Raw genomic sequence first — 22,440 nt, forward strand, 5'->3', positions numbered from 1 at the left:
CAGCCACCGATTAGAGGGTGGCTTTGATCTTTGTTTCCCGGGAAATGTACACCATTCGAGCAGTTTGTTGTCACAAAACATTACAGATGACTTTCTAAATAAATTTGTTTGCAGCGTCCACCAGGGTTCCATGAATTATTGAAGCTAATGCTGTGTGTCCTTGGCATTCGTATCCCCAGATAACCCCGAGACGACAAAAGCGATGATGTCATTTGATGATGATTGACAGGCGAAAACGACCTTTCTGGCTCGTTGATTGGTCAAAAGAAAATGTCAGGTGGACCCGTAACTGATACAGATTCCTGGATTGATAAACAAACACTGTGTGAATTAGTGAGTCTGGACTGCCAGTCAAGCTGTGGGGAGTTACCATACTTGCATTCCCTCGTTGCCACACACGTTACACTTCTATTTCCATGGAAATTGTTACATTTGTTGCAACTTACCGCACGTGATTGGCTGATGAGAGCGTTGGTAACTAGTTGCTATCCATCAAGAAAGTTCAGACCAATTTTATGCCGATTTTACAGGGTTAAAGTTTCGTGCATATCCGAATCATACGATTACCACGTTCCTATTTCATTCAACATCGCCATTGAGTTTCGTTCGTTTGTATATCTCTGGGCTTGCATCGTGCACAAGTGTCCCCCCCGATCTGGTACGGTGACTAAGCTCGCTCGATAATACTAGTATCATTGAGTGAGCTGTATTATACACACTATGTACGCCGGCCGTAAAAGGAGACGACCCGTGAAACGGTAAGGACCACGGTATTATGCCATAACTTTGCACGACATGTACTCCCGAGTAAACCAGTTGTGCAACTGCACTTATTCATTGTATTGCACTGTGTAAAGCCAGTCTTTAAAACGCGAAGCTAGCTAAAGACCCTTGCGTGACAAAACCCACCATAGTCTCACACAAGTCTGTTTACACACAGAGCTAGTCGGGCTGTATTGTTGGTCGTTTGATCAATCGCTTAAGCTTCGTCAAACACGCTAAGATCGCTACATAGCGTGAGAGAGAAATTACACATCATCATACAATACCTAGATTTAATATATACTATCTAAAAGAAACTATGTTAATTGTAATATGATTTTGTATCGATAGGGTTCCTCCCAACCAGGGCAACGGAGAAGTGAAGTCGAACCCGAGCAAACGACATCGGGACCGCCTGAATAAGGAGCTTGACAACTTGGCATCGCTGCTGCCCTTCGACGACGATGTCATTTCTAAACTTGATAAACTATCGATTTTACGACTCAGTGTTAGTTACCTCCGCAACAAGAGTTTCTTCCAAAGTAAGTAAAACTAACATAAATGTGTATTTTGTAAGCTTGGAGCTACTTTTGGTCTGTTACGTTCTCGTTGACCCACACTGAGTACGGTCCAACGTTCTATTTGGAACAGTGGGACACCCACCACATAATTCAATCAATTGGTGCGTCTGTAACTTCTTATATTTTCTATATTGGCGTTTCATTATTGCGGTTGTTGTCGCATACCAAGAAATTATTTACAGCACATCTGCTGTGGAAATGTTATCGCGTATGATAGCTAAATTGTCGTGAAATTACAGCAATCTGTAACCAGTCTGTATTACCACACTGCCAGGGGCAGAATTGTTTCCCCTGGACTGGTTTTGCGGTTCTTGCGTAGTTTGTTCGTAGACTTTAATCATAGCCCACAACCACATATTCAAAATCTAAAACTTCATAGCCTAACTATAGACTGTAACTGTAGTTGGGTAGTCTAGCTATTAATGTCTGAATTTTAGTCAGCTCAGTTTGTTAGATCATGCATGGCACTCCAGCTCTCAGGTCGGTTTGTAGCACGCAACGTGTCGAACTGTACTTTGCGTTATCCAAAGCCCAGCCCGTTGCCGTTGTTCGGAATTATATTTACCAGTTTATTTTTACCCAAGTATTTTGCTACCTGTCCTTATAATGTACACTTCTAAATAGAACAAGAGAACACCCACGCAAACCAAAATAAACACGCTAACATAACAAAGAGTCTCAGTTTTAACTTAAAACTTGGAAAAGTATGGATTAAAATTCACATATGCCAGCCTACTACACCTGGCACGATTGAAGACATCTACGTCGCTCGCGAGCCTGTTTTTTTCAGTGCCTACTATAAGCTTATACGTCGTGGTTTATTAATGTATCTGTGCCAACCTAGTGTGTCCTCAAACTTTGAGCTTGGTGACACACATTTACTTGTTTGTTTAGTCCCCATTCTGGACGCTATGCCATGTTTGTGCGAGGCTTTTTCAAGCCCCAGAGATCGGCTGGTCGAGCTATAGTATTTCAGTGGTGGGCACGGTGTTGAGAGACACGCACCACGTTGGACTGACGACAGATGCGGGTCTAGTCTCGCCACATTTTCTTTCCCTGATCAACTAAACATATTTTGACTGTATGTTCATAACATTCCTCCTTTAAATTGTTATAATATTACCGAACGACAACTTTTGCAGAACACTAAAAATTACTAGCACTAATCGCTAAACATGGATGTCGTCTGCGTTCCACTTCTTTTCTAAGCTCGATCCGTAAAAATGATGAATGTTCCCAGCGAGATTTCCCCCAAAACGCGCGCTGTTCCGAGATGAAAGCTTTGCGTGTGTCCTCAAAATTGTTTTGTTTGCCAATGTGATTAGTTTTAAGACCGGCCGTAATTGTCGACAGTTAAGTGTTAATCGCCTTTTGTTTAGTTACAACTCGGTCAATGTTTAACAATTGCTGTTTACTTTGTGACCGTTGCGGCTGCCATAACGTACTACTGTGCAGCAACTAAGCGAGCCGTGCCCTTACAGAGAATCTTCACACCTCGACGCTGCCTCTATCATTTTTTTCGTCTTAAAACCGTAAAGAAAGCATGTTTTATTCCCCTTTTAAAGAATCTGTTGTTTATTTGCAACATTTACAATTTGGCATTAGCGAAATAAAGAACATGCGTTGTAGCTGGGAGGGGCGAACAAGCACGACTCAATGAAAATATTTTACATGCTCCGCCTAGGGGTTGTCGAAGGGGTTGAACTTCATTCATTCATAAATTTAACTTCAGAAAACTACGGTACAAAACGAAAGGGTTTGTTCATAGTCACGTTGTTACACTTTGTTTCAAGGTAAATACCAAGAAGAGAAAATTCAGCACACAAAAAATAGATTATTTGAGCTCGATTTTTAAAAATAAAAATGGTTGAAAACGAGCATTGTGAATGTGTGGTGTTTCAATTGCTTAAACCTGGCAGTGGTTCACTTTGAACGTGCTGTACCAGTAATAGAAAGAGAACCACCTTGTTTTGATCTCAAAACAATAAAAATGAAATATTTACTGTGTAGATGAAAACAAATTGTGTTTTTAGCTCGACTTTTTTTTATCATGATAATTTGACCTATTTCATGGGTATAATAGCTTATGAACCATTATGAGACCATGAATATCAAATTGTGCTCCTTCTGGGAAGGTGACAGATCGAATCCTGTCTGTCAAATTTTATCATTTCTATTAACCCACCTTGACAAGGAAACACAAATAAGTTAAGTTGGGTTATTTTTTTTTCAAGATATTTTTGAAAATTGTATAAAATTTTCTTCCTTACACTCTCTGTCCTTCTCGAGGCCCATATTGATACATTCTCCGCCATTTTGCAAATCGGATCAACATTTTCTTTGAAAAACATGTCGGTTTTTTTTCATACATTTTTTTTATCTAAATAAACATGCCTCCTGTTATTGATCACTTGTCAGTATAATAATGTGTTCAACTGTTGATAGATAATGATACAACCAGGTATTTTTGCAGAGGAAAAGACAAAAATAACCGATCATTGTAAAAGAGTCGGTCAGTGACATGATAGTTGTAAGTGCATCTTTTCAAGGTCGGTCAGGGACATCTTGATCAGGTTGTTTCTACAAATGCATTTTTTTTTCTTTCAGGTATAAAATGCAAAATTTATCAGTTATAACAACAACATATATGTTAAAACTGACTGAAGCAAAATTCATGTTATGAACACTTTTGTTTGATGTGAACGAAAACTGATTAGATAAAAATAAAAGTGTTCTCTGCGTGTCTGTTATGTTAGGATGTTTTCTGCAATGTGCAACTGTCTAACAATTAGACACGATGAATTAAATACAACATCTAACAAATTTTCAAGGATTTTATCTGTCATTTAATATATGGGTTTGAGAATTCTTGCAAATAACGATAGAATACGATTTAGAATACATAAAAGTCTCCGGCCTAGAGTAGAATGTAAGATTTTGTAAAAAGATGGTAAAATCTATCCTTTTATGGTCAAACATTGCAGTAAAATATCTAGAATTCTACAACAACATTACCAACTGTTTTTCTGGTTGTTTTTCTGACACTAGAGAAAAAAAGAGTCATGTTAATAGGGTCATGTTTGTATTTCCCCAAAATGTTGATACATTTTTGTGTGAATTGACAAAAAATTGTAAACTTTTGCTCGTGAAAAATAGACAGGAGTGATGGAGAAGTATTTGGCAAGGCTTTCTTTCAATATAATGTTGCCAGAATTTAGGAAAAAATCTAGATATTGTAGGTTTATTGTTTTCTGTCTTCAAGTTGGGTTTATAATATCCAGTCCTGTAAAGTTCTAAAAAAAACTTAATAAAAAAAACCTTTGTATATTTTGCACCACGAAAGTTTGCTGTGTTATAATGCCATGTGTCGTGTCGTATGGCTAGCCCAAATGACAAATTGAATTTTTAGCCACATTTTCCTGAACTATAGTTCGACATAATTTAAAGAAAGGTTTTGTATCAACTGAATGCAGTTTGATGGCCCAACATTGATTTATTGCCCAAAATCTGAAAATTTATATTTTCGAAAAATCATCCACTATGCTAGTTTCAGAGTTTAATTCGATAACAGTTCATTTTGACCAAAATATGAAAATTTAGATTTTCAAAAACTTTCTGTGTCTTTGATATGATTCAAAGAAAGGTGTCTATCAACAGAATGCAGTTTGATGCCCTCAACATTGATTTTTTTAAACTAAAATCTGAAAAGCTATTTTTTTCAAAAACATCCACTTTTTGTGCTAGTTTCAGAGTGTAATTTGGATGACGTTTCATTACGATTTTTTCCCCAGAGACTCCATGTTGACAAATTTTACATTCACCCAAAAAATCATGGAAAAAATCACTAATTTTCCATCTAAGATTTTCATGAGGAAGTCTTGTAGGCTTGGAGATCTGTATTCTGAATTTTTTGTAGTAAATTTATTAGTGAACTTGTAGGAAAATATATGGGATGTAGCCTAATATGGCTGTCGAGTTTGTAATGAAAATGTTCAGTTTTCAAACATGGGTGGATTACCCTATTGTGTAACACCAGAAACAACATTTATTTTATAAGAATACAATTTTGTGTCAGTCAATCTAGGAACCCACATAAAGTAACTGGTCACATTCATTGATGTCAAGCGATTGATTTTCCATTCTGACGTTACTAGAATTTGGTTCAGTTTTGTCAGTTTATTCATTTAGCAAAAATCTTTTCTGGTGACGGAGGTTGGAAAACATGGCCATGCAGATCGTTCTGGATGACTTTTAGTTATACATATTGAGCAAAGATTTTTAGAATCTTTGTGTTATATGTTAAAACAGACTTCTGCAAGGATTTCAGTACTTTGTACTATAAGTTTGGTGGGGAATCCAGATAATGAAGGCAAGGAATCTGCATAGCTTTCCACATCATTATGCTGCGTTTGATGATAAATTCACGTACGGAGGTAGAAAGCTTGTAAAATTGTGTGCAGATTTCATACCATACAATTTTGTTGAGGAGCCCAGGTAATGGTAGCTGGGAATCTGGTCAAATTTGCATAGATTTTCATACCTTGTACTCTCATTTTAGTGGGGAATTCAAACTTGATACAGAGGCCAAATTCTTGTAAAAGTGTACAGATTTGCTACCTAGTACTGTGTGCTTGTTGGGGAACCCTATTAAATTACCCAAGAAACAGTAACTCAGGTTGATTTTTAACTACTTTAATACTTCCCTTCAAAAATGTTACTGAGTATTCTGAGTTTTATGTAAACAGAACTGAAATGAATGTCTTGTAAACACAACATTTTACAGTACCATTATAACAACAAAATTCATTTTACTCGTCATTTGTACAAGCTTCGATGAAAACAAGTAGAATGTGACCGTCGAATGCAGTTGTATGTCACATTCTATGAATACTGTAGCCAAATAACAAAACACAAGAGAAAATATTTACAATGGTTTATTTGTCAGAATATGTTGTTGGATGATTTAAAATAAAAAGGTTCAAAACTTGTACATCTTAGGTTCAAACATGTTTATCTGATCCAAATAGGTGAAACATTTATAGCCAGAAAGCTGTCGATTCAAAGTACCCCATTGGAAGTGAGTGATTTCTAGTTACTTTTAATATATATTGTCTTTTGTGACTTTTAACTCTTTTTATTGTTAGGCATGTGTAATTTTAACCAAAATAATTAGTCAGTCAGTCAATCAATCAATCAATTAATCAATCAAACAATCAATTAATCAATCAATCAATCAATCAATCAGTGACTTGTAAAAGGTTCAAACTTGCAATATCACAGGTTGAAACAAGTCATTACTAGTGAAATGTGTGACCTAATACCCGTCAAATGATAACTGTTGTTGTCTACAGTATAGTACGTAAACAAATAAAAACAACACACTCACTAGGAAGATTTTCTAAATTTCCATTAATAGTTAATTTACAAATAGCTTTTACAGGTCTTACTTGCTTGTTTTCGATACTGTAATATTTTACTTTAAACTGTTTTCCTGAAGATGTTTTTCCAATTTTTTTTAGATTTCAAATTCATTGTATAAGCTTTCTTTTTAATACTTCAATTGACTTGAATTGAATTAAATTTTATTTCACAAGAAAGTGCAAAAACTAACTTTCAATATTAATCTATTGCCTGGGCTGTTTACTTCGAGATCTCTAATATCTCTGATTTCAAAATTCGTCACGTTCCGCTGTCGTGGATTTTTTCAACATTTTCATGTCTGTCCCTTAGTTACTTCCTTCGATGACTTTTCCCAAGGCTAACTACTCCTGGGGTTTTGACTAGAGATTGTACTGTTCCGTAAATTTTGGTAATTATATGAATTCTACTCAAGACATCCAGTTGTTTGTGTGTTCTCCAACCTTCAAATACCACAAAAACAGCCACAGGCTCAGCAGTATTGTTCAATTGAATAAATTCTCTATTCCCTGTTGTCGGTCCATCAAAAGTGACCCTAGAAGGGACTATCACTTTCCTTTAATAGCAGAAAATCCTCATCGAAATTCCAAATTTTGAATCACCCTTTTCGAAATTTTCATTTTGACAAATATTATTTCAACAAAGCACAAGTCTGAAATTTGAGAAGGTAAACATAGTCTGCTGGCCTGGGTCGTATTTCAGCTGAAAAACAAACATGAGAAGCAGAAAATCAACAAACGCTACTGGGAACAATTACGAGGAATTCTAAAAAGAGAAAGTTTTTGTTCATTTTCTGTAACAAATTCTGCTTATTTTGATATAACACCATAAAGCCATTTTACCGTATTGTAGAAATTGTGTAATTCAACAATTCTGTCTCCAAATTTTGCAGTTTTGGTGAAGTTTTTGCGAAGACAAAGACTCCGATGTAGGTAGTATGTTGTATCAATAGATCTGTAGCAAGTAGACCAAATACACTTCATCTATCAATATTTACTCACCACTGACTGATCTGGTTTCAAAATCAACCATATCCTGGTCCAAAACAGAAATAAAAAAACAGAGGTACAAATATCCACCAACTTGCCACAAAATATTCTGTCATAGCACAACTAAAATAGAAATTTTGGTAAGAAAGAAAATATTTTTGTGGGACAGAAATCAAAGTATGTGAGAATACTTTTCTTGTGTATGTTATTTTGTGACTACCTGCTATCGCACAATGTGTTTTTATTCATCAAAATTCAGTTATAAAGACCAGTGTTGTGATGAGTGTCTATAAGTCTATAAAGAAAAAAATATTAAATACTGCTATAGCTATTAAAACCACAGCATTTTTGTTCTTGAGGTAAGGGTCTGTTTTATACATGTATTAGGTACAAATACTATAAACCTGGACATTTTCACTGAAGACTTATTTCAACTTATTTGGCTGGAACTTGATAAAAAATCTGAAAATAAGTAGTGACTAAAATGTCTTCTTTTACATAAACAAGGCTCAGCAATTCACAGTAATTCACAAAAAATTTGTGTTTGGTAAGTCTCAAAGACAGTAAAATGACAAAATTTCAAGCCATGGAAATATTAATGCTGACACTATAGTGAGCTCCCTACATGTAAACGTATGTATGTAGCTGTACAACTTGAACACGATAAAATTAAAATTTGCTTCGTATATTTTTTCATGTTTACACCTTTGGAGCTAATTCCATTACATGTTTTTACTTAAGAGGCACAACCAGAGTTTGAAGATTTTATAGGGTTATTTTTTGTTCCTTACGAGATGTTGTTTATTTTATTCTTTTTTTAAACCATTGCTTACTACTAACAGAATTTTTAGTACTGGAATATTTTTGTGTGTTCAGAGTCTTACAGTATTTTCGATGTGAACCATTTTTGTCCCGTCCGTCCATCTGTCTGTTTCTGACACATATTCAAGGCCTGTTGTTCTCATCAGTGTTTTTTTTCACGAAAGCACAGTATTAGCATAACTGTTGGTAACTATATCATATTTCCTTTCAGTAGTATTATATTCCATACTCCCAACTTGTACAGACCCCTTTTTTTGTACAAAGAACTTGTAAACAAGGCACATGAAAAGTGAGATATTTTAAAGGGACATGTGAAAACTCGAGTCACTATTTTTATTGAGTAAATGCCTACTCACTTACACTTCATATAGTATCATATTTTATGTAGATTTATACTGCCAAATTATTACTATTACCCTTCACCTTCATAATGTACTTCCAAAAACACAATCCAGAATCAAGTCAAATTTGGTGCGTATAGATTTAAATAAAAGGACATGACCATAACTAATATTTAGTTTAGCTTCTGTGATGTTTACCTTTACTTGTAACTGCCTCCTACAATTGTTTTTATGCCCTATAAAATAATGGGAACAGTAGTGTAATAATAATATGCAGATAATGGAATCGATGGCCGAATGTACAGATTGAACATCTTCATCATATTTATGTTAATTTGTGATTAGAAAGAATTTTCTAGAATACTACTCTCGGTGACAATTTTTTTTTTGGGTACATGCAAATATTATGCCATCAATTCATTGATTCAGTTTTCCTAAATGTCATGTAATAGATCTCACAGTCACTGATGGTGATCAAACAAGTTTCAGTTAGCACAGTAAACAGAAATAAATACGCGTATGAAACGAAATCAGATTTGGCCAAACAAATATGTCACTTTAATGTATATATGTAATATGAATAAAATCATTTTGTCATGATGGAAAATTACGTCAAACTTCTAGAATGTTTTCAATTTTGATTATCAGTAAGGACACACTGTATGATATAAGATATTATATAACATGAGATTGGGTAAGTCATTAAATGTTCATGTTACATCAGACGAGTGCTATTTGCATAAACTGTAAACCCAGAAGAAAAAAACTTCTGTATGGAGTTCTAGGGATTGTGAAAAAAAGGAAACACGATTTCTAAAATATATTTCTTTTGAATCTTGATTTCCATGTGAAGTATGAATGTACAGTCTCGTCAAATAAGTTCCTGCTGTGGTTGTAAGTTAAAGAGAAATTCAAGCCATTTTTGTACTCACTTTTGATACCACAGAACAAATATAGCTCTAGAAATAGTAATGAATGACATTTTATATTCGCAGGAGGTTGACAGACAGACAGACAGATACTAGGACAATAAATTATTTTATAAAAAAAAATATTGAGAAATGACTAAATGAATGTTAAAGTCAGATGAATGAATGGATGGATGGATGGATGGATGGATGAGTGAGTGAGTGAGTGGAGAAACATATAGATGGGCCAACAGAAAAACAGTCAGACAGACATATGTGACATACATACCGTGCGTACGTACGTACGTACGTACGTACGTACGTACATATGTACGTACATTCATATGTATGTACATACCTACATACATACATACATACATACATGCATACATATAGTACATACATACATACATACATACATACATACATACATACATACATACATACATACATACATGCATGCATACATACATACATACATGCATACATACATACATACATACATACATACATACATACATACATACATGCATACATACATGCATGCATACATACATACATACATACATACATACATACATACATACACATGATACATACATACATACATACATACATACATACATACATACATACATACATACATACATACATAAACATCTCATTACAGACAGGGCAGCATGAGTCTATACAAACATACAGAAAAACAAAAAGACAATGTCAGGAATGACAAATGACAACAAATAAGGATCCGAAGTTTGACAAAATAACAAATGCATTACTAAGCTAGATGTAAATATGGCTGAACAGATAGGGAGACAAAAAAAGTCTCTGCAGACAGGCAAAGCTTGACGGACTGACAGCTAGATTAAACAGGGGGAAAGCCAGGAAGGAATTAGATAGTGACAGACAGGACAAACGGGTATACAAGACTGATATAAGGCAGTCTGAGTTTGTCTGAATGAAGATGAAACATAGCGATTGAAAGTCAGGACAACCAATAAACAGGCAGAGAGTAATCAAAAGCACAGCAAACAGATAGGCAGATACATAGAATGGAATTCACTAGAGTTTTGTTGACCGAAAACAGAACAGAGAGATCAAAACCTCAACAGGCAGAGAAATAATTATATGATCGAAGTCACTAGAGTTTGGCTGTCGTAAGACAGAAGCGAGTGATCAAAAGTCCAGCAACAGAAAGATTGGCTTAAGACATGTAGACAGATAGAGAAATACAATGGAGTTGAATTTTGTTGATTGAAGACAGGAAGAGTGTGATTGAAGGCACAAAGAGACAAACAGAGTTCACTAGCTGACAGTTCCTTACAGTGTTCACAGTACACTGACCAATGTTACTTAAACCTGACTTGAAACATTTTCTATTTTGTGGTTGTCATTTAGTTGTAACCATTTGACATTGATTCACTGGTAATGGTGGATGGCGTAACAAACATGTGACAGGTAAAGAGAGAACAACCAAGTTAAGCGGTCATTAGAGTGGTTATTTCCCACTTTGTACACTCAATATAGCCTGTCAAAGGTAATAAATATACCATGTTTCTTTGCAGTACAGAGATTGCTTCACAGCCGTCTTGTCCACAGAGACTGCCAGTTGTCACTTTATTTCTCATTTGATTTGACTGTTGTATTTACAGTGAACTTTCAACTCTCTATAATAGCAAGCAGAGCATGTTTACTTTAGCCACCACTCTTTTCAAGGCTGGTGGCATACTTTTGTCCGGCAGGTCAATGTTTGACCCCCATCGGCAGACGTATGTTTCGATGAAAATATTTAGAGCAGTTTGACTTTTAGAAATTGGCTGACTTTTATTTTGGTTTTGAATTTATCAATAACAATATCTGAACTAATTGTCCTATTAGAAATTCTCAAAATATTGAATAAAGTGGTGATTTTTTATTGAGCAGAAAGTTGGAACATGGATGGAGTTTTTTTAAAAAGAGTAAACCAGATATTAGGTTGTTGTGTTTCCAGCATGCATCAGAGTGTACCGTAACCAAAGTGTCAAATGTTTAGTGTCATTTTGTTCTCCAAGCCCCCCAAAAATGTAATCACTTAGAAAATTGCGATAAATTTCAGCTGTAATATTTTGATTTTATTTAGTTTAGAGCAGAGAGGGGTTGGTGGAAGGGGTCGAATTAACTTCTGATTTGGAAATAAAAGAAGTTTGCAAGTTAGAAGTCAGAGCTTTAGGTGAAGGGACGTTACCATGTCTTTTCTTAGCAACCATGTATGCTTGAAATCGAGAGGCGTGCACTAGATCTTGAAAAAACACAGTTTTGTCGTTTTCAGGTTTCTCTTCCTAAAGCAAGACTTAATATGCAATTGATACTACACATGGTGCTATACAAATTCTAAAACCCTGAGGTGAAAAGAGACTTAAAAGACCAGAGGAATAACACCCAAGGAGAAAATTCATGTTACGCAATGTAGTACCTTAGTGAAAGCTGTGGATTAACATTGCAATAAGTGTGTACAAATGCCGTCAGTTTTGTCCGTTTTCTTTCATTAGTTTCCCATGTCTGGTTCTTTCATCTCTTTACTCACTTCTCTTCTCACAATCTTTTGAGGCTAATTTCCCGTGGCCTTGTGTTTTGAAATCTGTTGTATAGTCTCATGAATAGCAATCTTGATATGCTACGCCTATACATGATGGAGTGTATGTCGAACAAAAGAAGAAAACTGGGTTAGGTTGTGACTGGGGTTGTTGGGCCACTGTTTCGTCTTCATTCATTTTATGTTTCTTTCGCAATTTAGTACGTTCAAGTTGTCGACAAATAGGTCAATTTAGGTAATAGCACTCTTTCAACTTTTTAATCAGCTTCTTCATCATCTGTATGATTTAGAAATTGCAAGAAAATTCAAACATAAATGTACTTATCTTTTCAGTTTATTTTTTTGAAGGGTACGAACCTAAACTATAAATTGAGATGCAGTGAAAAGATACAGATTTTTCCATTTTTGTCATTCTTACTGTTGATTAGATCCCAGATAAAAAAACCAACACTTAGAACTCTAGTTGATTTGAACTTACTCTTACATTTTACTAAGATATCGTACATGCAATGAGAAAAATCTCAAACTGAAATGGAGATGCAGGAAAAGCGTGTACATTTTTCCCTTTGTCAAACACACTTTTGGTTAGAACCCACTGGTAAAACACTTTAGACACACTAGTTTTACCTCCTTCCAATTTTTACTAAAATATTATGTATGTAATGATAAAAATATAAATTACCAGCAACAGAACATACTAAGATAAGAAAGTTTTAGTGAATGTATACAAATTAGTATTTCATTTAATAAACATTTTGAAAATGATTCTGTTGTGGGAAAGTCATATGGCTATGACAACGACTCATCGATTACAGAAACTTACTCACTATTCTGGCATCTCCATTTGTAATTGGAACATCAGGTAGTAAAGTTGTCGTTTGCTTTGAAATCAAAAGTGCCAGCCAGTACCTGCAACAATTTAGTGAGTGGCGTCTCCTCAATCTCTCACCACGACAGACAAAACAAACACAAAAGACACCCTCGAACTTCTAATTTGGTATTTGTGTGATCAAACTGTTATCAAAGCATCGTGAATTGCCAGCAGTCGGAATCAAAAGAAGAAAATAATTAATGACAATGAATGGCCACAAAAAACGACATAAAATTGCGGAGTACGAAAACAAGGAAATGAACAGGAACATAACGATTGTTCCTATGAATGACAGCAACCAGGCAATGAATGTCAGCGATGGTTATGCGGGTAGACTACCTCATGCTGTACTGTTGTAAAGCAATTAAACGATAGATTTATGGCCGACGGAAAAAGCTGATGAAGTCCCCTGCAATAAACTTAACGATTTTACAATATAGTAGAATGTCGTTCGTAAGAATACAAGTTATTAGTAGTTAGCCCAAACGTTTTTTGTGTAGTGATTGAAGTATTAATCCTCGTAGCATTTGCTCCTCTTGTCTTTAATCAATAGATGCAACCAAGTCAGTCAGTAGCTTCGTTGATTTTGAGACGATTTTTTCTGCTGGTAGCTGAAAATGATAGTGTTCCTTTACCTGCATAAAATGCACAACCTATACATTAAGTATAAATTTGGTTCGTCGTCTTTGTAGGCTTTGTATAGGAACTAATTTTTGGCATGAGGTGTGGGATTTTCCGTCTGCAGGTCTCTGTAATTTTCCTGTCTACAAGAACCATTTATCAGATGTCAAGACTCGGAAATTACATGGATTGCTTATCATGCTGCGATGCTGGTCTAAAAAAAGTGTCGATGAATTTTGTCTAGTTTGTCATTATTTCTAAATTGCACCGACCAACCCTTGAAGATCAATTTTGGAAAATGTGCAGACTGCATTGTGATTTGATGAAAAATACTACACTGCCGTGAAACATTTGACAAACCTTCTTCTGTCTTTTTCTAAAATTTATTTTCTACATTACCAAAAATTAGTAGTTACTTATTTAAGTTTGCACTTCTTCTCAAGACAGCTATGTATGAATATCACATTTCAAAATTATCAAATCATTGCCTTAAATGTCATTTATGTTTTCATTTTTGTGCAAATATGTTCAAATACAAAATAAATGCAACTAGATTGTCAGACTACAGTAGTTTCTTGTCTATGGACAGTGAAATCACTCATAAATAAATTTTTCTGTTTTCAGATTTTTTATATGGATCTTGTGACACTGTGTATGCATCTGTGTCTGTAGTAAACATACTTTTTTCTCTGGGTCTGCCTCTTAGTGGGGTTTTGGCATGATGTATCTGGTGAACCTCTAAATTAACAACAACAATATTCTGTCGTTAGTATCAAACTGAACACACTTTTTCTGATTTTTAAAACTCAGCTTAACCAGAAGCAAATTTCACTTTTTCGGGTTCAGTGTAAGATAAAAAACTAAATTCTGTTAGTTTGGGGGGTTGGGAGTTGAGCAATTTTAGTTCTCATTCGACAAAAACGCTTTTTCATTTTAATGGAATTTTTGGTACCCTAACAACATTTTTTTAAATGCTGTCTGATCGAGAAATAGGAGATTTTTGCTATAGTAAATGCATGGTGCTAAAATACACGTAGGGAATGAGGGCTTTGTATTCACAGTACTACATACTACTACATACTGATGTCTGAAACAATTATCAATTTTGGCAAATTTATTTAGAAGGGAAAGGTGGGGTGTGGGGGATCAGAGGCCTAACTAAAAGAATTTAGTTTTTAATCTTACATTTAAACTATTGGTCTCGCCCCAAAAGTAATATACACATTACAAGATTTCACAAAAATTGAATACCGTATGGATGGTATACAATCTTTATATATTATCTCGTTCCAAACATCGTCCATTTTTGCTCCGTATTTTATGTCAAGTTCTAAAACTAAAACACTTTCTAAAAGTAGGGCAACACTTTAAAAAATGTGTACATCACAGGGAGAAAAAGGAGCTTGGTTTAGAATAGGAAAAATTGAACATTACTATTTATATAACAAAAATCCTTGGCAATGAACTATCTGAATATGCTCAAAATGTAAGTAGACGTTTGCACATTGTAGAAAAAAAAACTTCAGCGGAAAGAAACTAAACAGTACAATTCACACGAAAAAATCCTTGTCAGTCGCCTATCCGTATGTACACAAAACATGTGTAGTAAAACTAGACTTTTACACATTGTAGGAAAATGAAAAAAAAAAAAAAGAACTTAAACAGTACAGTTTGTATGAAAAAATCAGTTGCAATAAACTATCTGTATATACACAAAAAGTAAGACACATCTTAGATTTTAAAAAACTTGGTCCAGCAGGACAGAAATTAAATGGTACATTTTGCATGAAAAAGGGGGAAACCTTTACAACGAGCTGACTGTACATACACAAAATGTTACTAGAAATTTGTTCATCGCAGATAAAAAAAAAAAATTGGTTCAGCAGGACAGAAATTAAACGGTCAATTCACCCGAAAAAAAAATCCTTTTCAATGAACTATCCGTATATACACAAAACATAAGTAGACATTTGCACATCGTGGATACAAATGAATAGCACAGGTTCAGCTGTGTAATACCAGAGTTAGAATAATGTGTGTTATGCCTTGCGGCTACAGACATGATATTGTCAATTAAACCTCCAGTGTTCTTTGTTGCCGTTCAAAAAAAAATTATCCAGAAACAGACGAAGTGAATCAACGAGGGAGTGTTTGTACATAGTATATGTAACTGAACGGTAGAATGTTTCAAGGGTGACAAATATAAAACTTGATAACTTTTATCCATTAAATTATCAATTAAATCTTGTGTTTTCTTTGATGTTGTTCAAAAACAATTATCAGAAAAACAGATGAAAGTGAGGGAGTGTTTGTACATAGTATACGTAAATTGAACGGTAGAATGTTTCAAGGGTGACAAATATAAAACTTAATGACGTTTAATCAATTAAATCAAAAATTAAATCTTGTGTTTTCTTTGTTGTCTTGCAAAAAATTATCAAAAAACAGAATGAAAGTGAGTCATTCAGGGAGTGTTTGTACATAGTATGTATAAACTTGATTGATCAAGTAGTTCAAGGATAATTTGAAATTTTTAGAAATTTTCTCAATTATATATGATGCTATGAATACTTTTGAATTATCTTGTTATCCATGAAATGTTAGATTTGTATGTAATGTGTGTTTTGTTGACACTGAAGATTCTGCAAATCTTTGCTAGGACAGCTTGCTGAGTACATTATACATATATGTTTTGGGACCAGCAAATTTTTGGTCGGAAGGCTTTACGCGTCGAGTATAGTCTGTTTCCAGAATAGCGCATCTTCTAGTTTTAATCCAAACTATACAAAATCTAATTGAAAACTAACAAAAATTTTCAAAAAAGTATTAAGAACTACTGTAACATTATTTGAAAAAACTTCCAAAACCTAATAAAATATTTGATAAAAGTAAAGATGAAGATATGAGGTCCCATCACTTTCCAAATTTCAACAAAAAAATGTTGAAAAAAAAAATGCTCAGAAATGTAGTCAGTTAAAAGAATTTAAAAACCAAACAACTAATTTGATAAAAGAAAGATGGAAATATGATGTCCAGTCATATTAATCCAAAATTTACCCCAAAAAACTACAAATAAATTAATAAAAAGTATAAACTTGGTCAAACATTTAACAGTCCTAGCAGTCGACCTATTCTTGTGTGGGCTGTTCACGACATGCCAGTTGTGACCGTCCATGACCTGTGACTACCTACCCATGTCAAACAATTATACCTCAATCACATGATAGACCTATCGCAAATTTATGAACAAATGAATGTTTCAGATATTTATGGTTTGAAGATAGAATTTATCTTAAAAATGTAAAACTTGTCGTGACAAATATCCAGCAACATTTCACCCTTAGTTGCATTAAAATTTTCGTCCATTTTCTTTCAACATATAATTTTATGACATGTTGAATTATTTTTGTAATTTTCTTTGTAACTTTGTATGTTGTAATGTTTCTATAAATGTTATGCTCTGTTTCATTTTAGAAAATTTTATGTAAATGAGCCAATACACGAATGTTTAATAGTGTCATACTTTGAATCTTTTCCTTTCTGTGAAAAGCTCACTCAGGTGCGAAAGTTGTTGGTTATTCTAGCGAATTTTTTACTTAGCTATATCTAATTACGATACGATAAATGATAACTAAAGCTCAAAAAAACCATAATATTTCCATATTTATACATTTATCAAATTTTTAGACACCCAAGAAATATAGCAGCTGTTATAAAATATTTTCATGCAAGAATTTTAGTGTCGTAAAAACCCACATACAATTACGTAGCGAAGGTACAGAAATGGAAATTCTGTCAGACTGGAAAATTCTAGGAAGCTTGTCCTTGAAATGGAATAAAGAGTGGCGCTGCTGACCTGAAATTGAAAGCATGTATAGTTGTCCTTCAAGGTCTCACATGTGAGTGACTGCTACCCATTCAATGAGCAGATGACATACAGTGTTTTATTCTAAATGAGGGCCATTGTTGTAATGATGTCCTGCCATCATTTGAATGTCAACACTGATTATTTCGCACTAAAGCAGTATCAACATCTTAATGAAAGTCTTTTGAATCAAAATTGTTAACAAGAAATAAATAAAAAGAGCAGAATTCAACAAAAGGTTTCTTGCATATTTTATTTCAGTGTCTGCTTGTAAGAATATACTAAAGTGTATTGAGTCAGCATATACAAAACTTTACATATGTGCAACCTTCTTTTTTGGACCATTTCAGAACAATGTTTCCACCTAAGTTAGTAATTTTCAAATTATCATAATTGCTATTTCATTATTCATTTTTTGTGACTGAACTACGAAAAACAGATCTCAATGAAAATGTACATAAAATTAATTCTATTAGTATTGAAATGGTCTTTTCAGCTAGCATTTGTTAGAGAGAGAGAGAGAGAGAGAGAGAGAGAGAGAGAGAGAGAGAGAGAGAGAGAGAGAGAGAGAGAGAGAGAGAGAGAGAGAGAGAGAGAGACAGACAGACAGACAGACAGACAGACAGACAGACAGACAGACAGACAGATAGGCAGAGACAAAGAGACAGACAGACAGACATACAGAGACAGAAAAGAGAGACAGAGTGACAGACAAAGACAGAAGAGAGAGAGAGAGAGAGAGAGAGAGAGAGAGAGAGAGAGAGAGAGAGAGAAGAGAGAGAGAGAGAGAGAGAGAGAGATAACTCAAATGAAATGGATACTCGGACAATGTACAATTTATTCTCAAGTTTAATCCTGTTTAACTTATAACTTGTAGTTATAAGTACCCCCTTGGTTAGAGAGAGATTACTTAAAAAAGTTAAAGTAGGACTTAGGTTTTGTGCAATAAATCCTGCACTACCAGACATATCAGTCAATATCTTGACTAAAAGTGGTTACATTTTCTTGAAAACTGACAATTTTTGATGTCATTTTATTCAGAAAATTAATTTCTATACCCACAATCTAAAATAAAGATGAATGAAAGAAAAAGTTACAGAATTCTAGAATCTCCTGAAAAAATATTGGTGCAAAAAAAGTGCTTGCATCGAGTGAGTATGCACATGTGTATGTGTCTGCCAGTTCCAGATCATTGCATACTGTTATCTTTATAGATATTGTGAAAATCAAATGAAATTTCCTGGCCTAAATTGTCAGTCTTTATTTAAAACATTGAGTGATTTTTTTTCATGTCCTTGATATAGTCAAATGCTGTGGGATTTTGATGAAGGCCATGATAGGTTTGAAGGTCAAGGCAGTGGGTTTTTTTTCTTTTTCTGATATTGATAACGGAAGTGAGTCATTGAATTGTTGTTGAAGTGGCAACACAGTATCTACAGCTTTCACAAACTATTAACTTCTGTCAACAACCCAACAGCTGACAACAGCTGGCAGATTTTCTAAGAGATTATCAAGTTTTTTGTTCTTTTTTTTTGTCATTTTGGTAAATTGGGTAACATACTGTTTAATATCAAATGCAGGAGGCTGAAAATAAACCAAAAATGTTCAAAATTAGGAGATTCTCGTGCAAAAAAATGGGCATTTTAGCAGCAGGGGGTTGCTTTCCATGTTTTCAGATGCATGCAGCTGTTATCATTCAAAAGTCCATCTGGGACTAATTCTATTTGCTTGTATAAAAGATTTTGTTTTTTAAAAAAACTAATTTTCACCAAAATTAAAAACTTTTGAGACCTACGATAGAAAGAAGTGTACAACAATTTTTTCTGGTTGTGATGTCATAAAACATTTTTGAATGTGGTATGGGACACCAAATATGTCTTTAGCCAAACTTCTTTTTTACCAGAAAAGTTACAAAAATTTGAACAGGAATCTGGACTCAAAATTCTTTTCTACCAACAACTGTAATTAGTATGCATAGTGTGAGTGCCAGGTATTAAAAACCAAGGTCCACTTTTTAGCATTACTAAATGTACAAAATGTAATCATAGCCCGCATCCTAAAGACACTATTTCTCACTAAGAAGTTCGGCAAGTGTTCCCTTTTCTTATACTGCTCCTTCAATTTGGATTCAGTTCAGTTTCTTTTGAACTTGTTAATTAGTCTTCCCCACAGTCTTCATCACACTCACTCTAAGTCTTCCTTCTACTCTGCCCTTAAAACTTACCTATTTCAATCTTAACTCTCACTCACTTACACACTTCTCTCTACATCCTTCCATGTTTTCAAATTGTTTCTCTGTATCCTCTCATTTTGTTAGTACCGAGTAGTTCTGTTACTGTGCCTGGAGTTCTTCGGAACACAGGTGAATTATAAATTTGCTTTATTATTATTATTACAATTATTTATTAAACAAATTTAAAACAAATTGTTATTGGCATACAGGTGGTTTGAGTTTGCACAAAGAGACATTGATAACAACGTTCGTAATGATATTTTCATAAAATTATAGAACTCTCAAAATTTCACTTTGTTCTTCCAGTTGTCAACCCAACTCTCTGCTAGCCATGATTCAGTGTGTGTGAGCAGAGAATGAATATTCATAGACTCTGGGTTCATGGTTACCAAGGAAAAGTCAAAAAGTTTTTGAAAACAAAATCGTGACAGTCACCAAAAATTTTGGCTTTAGTTTCAAAGATTTTTGACTTTGTGGGTAGAAATTTTCATTGATTCAATGTGTTTTTAGTAATTTAAAATTAAATGATCTAAGGATGTTTTTAAAAAAAGTATAAACCAACTTAAAAATAAAGACTATGTTCCTTTAAAGCCTAAGATTCAACATCTTCTTTTTTTTTTTTTTTAAATTGTTTTTGCAGTTTTTGATCTTGGAATACAGCTCACATTGTGCAAAATTTTTTTAAAAAGTTAAAAATATAATATCCTTGATCGAATAAAGTCGTAGCCGTGAGTGTAATTTGCTAGATTTGAAAGCCAACGGCAAGTCTCAGGAATAACACCCATCAAAGAGCAACAAGTATGGTTGTTTTTGTTCTGTTTTGTCCCATCTTTTAGATCACACATCAACACTAATTCTGTTTTACTTGTTAAACTACTTGTTAAAAAACATAATGTACAAATTGTAATCTGCGGTCATTGACTCACAGACCGAGTCACAGCTACCAATTGTTGAGAAGTAAGATTGCGTGTTGGAGCTCTGTTATTTCCCTAACATCGTGTGTTTTAGGTCAAACATCACTTCTTTGACACCTGAACTACTTTTTCAAAAGTTTGAACTGTTAAACAATTTCTCTGTCTGAGATTATGTAACATATTGAGGTGTTGGTGTCCCATTTTATTCAAAAACTAGCACATTGTCCAAAAACTATAACTGCGTGTTGTTCTGTTTTTTCCTAACATTGTGGGTTTGAGATCTGACATCAATTCTTTGATAACAAAACTACTTTTTGAAAAGTTTGAACTTTCAAACAATTTTCTCTACAAGATTATGTAACATATTGGTGTTATATTGTCCTATTTATTCAACCTAAAGTGTACAATTTGTGAGAGGATTAGAAACCCAAATGATATTTGAGCAGCAGGGGTTTGCGTTACCACCCGTCGTCCTCTGTCACTGCTGTGCACTCTAAAACTCCACCTGTGACTTAATCTTTTTGTCTGAATTCAAAATCTGTTCATCTTTTAAAAAAAAATAGAAGAAGAAAGCTTGTGGATCAAAATTGATTGAAGAGTTTCATGGAAGTTTGTAAAAAAAAAAAATTAACTGAATAATTTTTGAAAATTTTATTCATCCAAATTTTGAAATGATACGAATACGAGTATTGTCAGCTCTTAAGTATAGATGACCATTCTCTAAATGCCCATCTCTGTAGTACCTAAGAAATAGTTTTGGTTTGTAGAAAGTTTTCATCAAAAGTGATATATTAGTGGGTTTTTTTAATTGATAGATTTTACTCTAATTGTACTATTAACAAACAGATTTATCACCCTACAGTAATCTAGTTCCTATACAGTATCATTATGATTTACACCTCAGAAACCATGCTGGCATCTTGACTTACCCTTACAGTACCTCAGTATTTATACTTTCACTAAAAATACGAAAATTAAATTCTCATTTCTCTACAGCAGAGTAGCTATTCAGTATATTTCAACACATTTTTCTTTTCTGTCATGTTCGATGAGTTTGCCTGTGTTCTTTGTAATAATAATATTGTTTATTGTTACCGTATACTTTTAAGTGATGTAGTACATACACTCATCACAGATTTTATTAACATTGTTACTACAACTTGCTGCATAACACATAGAATTTTATTGCAACAATAGATGTTATGATCATGTTACCAGAACCCAAGTATTAGCCTTAGATGAACGCTGAATCCCAAGAAATTCAACTCGAGTTTTAGAACTGTCAAAAAGATAGAAAAATATACAGTTTTATTGATAAATATGCCTTATTAGATTCCAGATACTGATTTCTTGCAATGTACTTCAGACTTATTTGTGCTGAGTCAGTAGTCACTTCTTTAATTGTATGAATTATGGCCTGGGATCAATGGTTGATTTTACCAACTCACCCGCACTGACCTCAAAGTGCAGTGTCCAGGCTTACATGTGTGGTGTGGATCCTTGACCTTTGACCTTCAGATAGTGAAATCTATTATAAGAT

General features: G+C 34.1%; 1 protein-coding gene across 1 annotated transcript in view; it reads left to right on the plus strand.

Moving 5' to 3' along the window:
- Positions 1-720: 720 nt before the first annotated feature.
- Positions 721-22,440, plus strand: part of LOC144433153 (uncharacterized) — a 77,762-nt gene continuing 56,042 nt past the window's right edge. Inside the window, exons 1-2 of the mRNA XM_078121463.1 lie at positions 721-758; positions 1,114-1,304. Of these exons, the coding sequence (XP_077977589.1) occupies positions 721-758; positions 1,114-1,304 (229 nt within the window). The remainder of the gene's footprint in view (positions 759-1,113; positions 1,305-22,440) is intronic.

Source organism: Glandiceps talaboti, chromosome 3 (genome assembly GCF_964340395.1).
Source record: "Glandiceps talaboti chromosome 3, keGlaTala1.1, whole genome shotgun sequence".
Taxonomy (NCBI): Eukaryota; Metazoa; Hemichordata; class Enteropneusta; family Spengelidae; genus Glandiceps; species Glandiceps talaboti.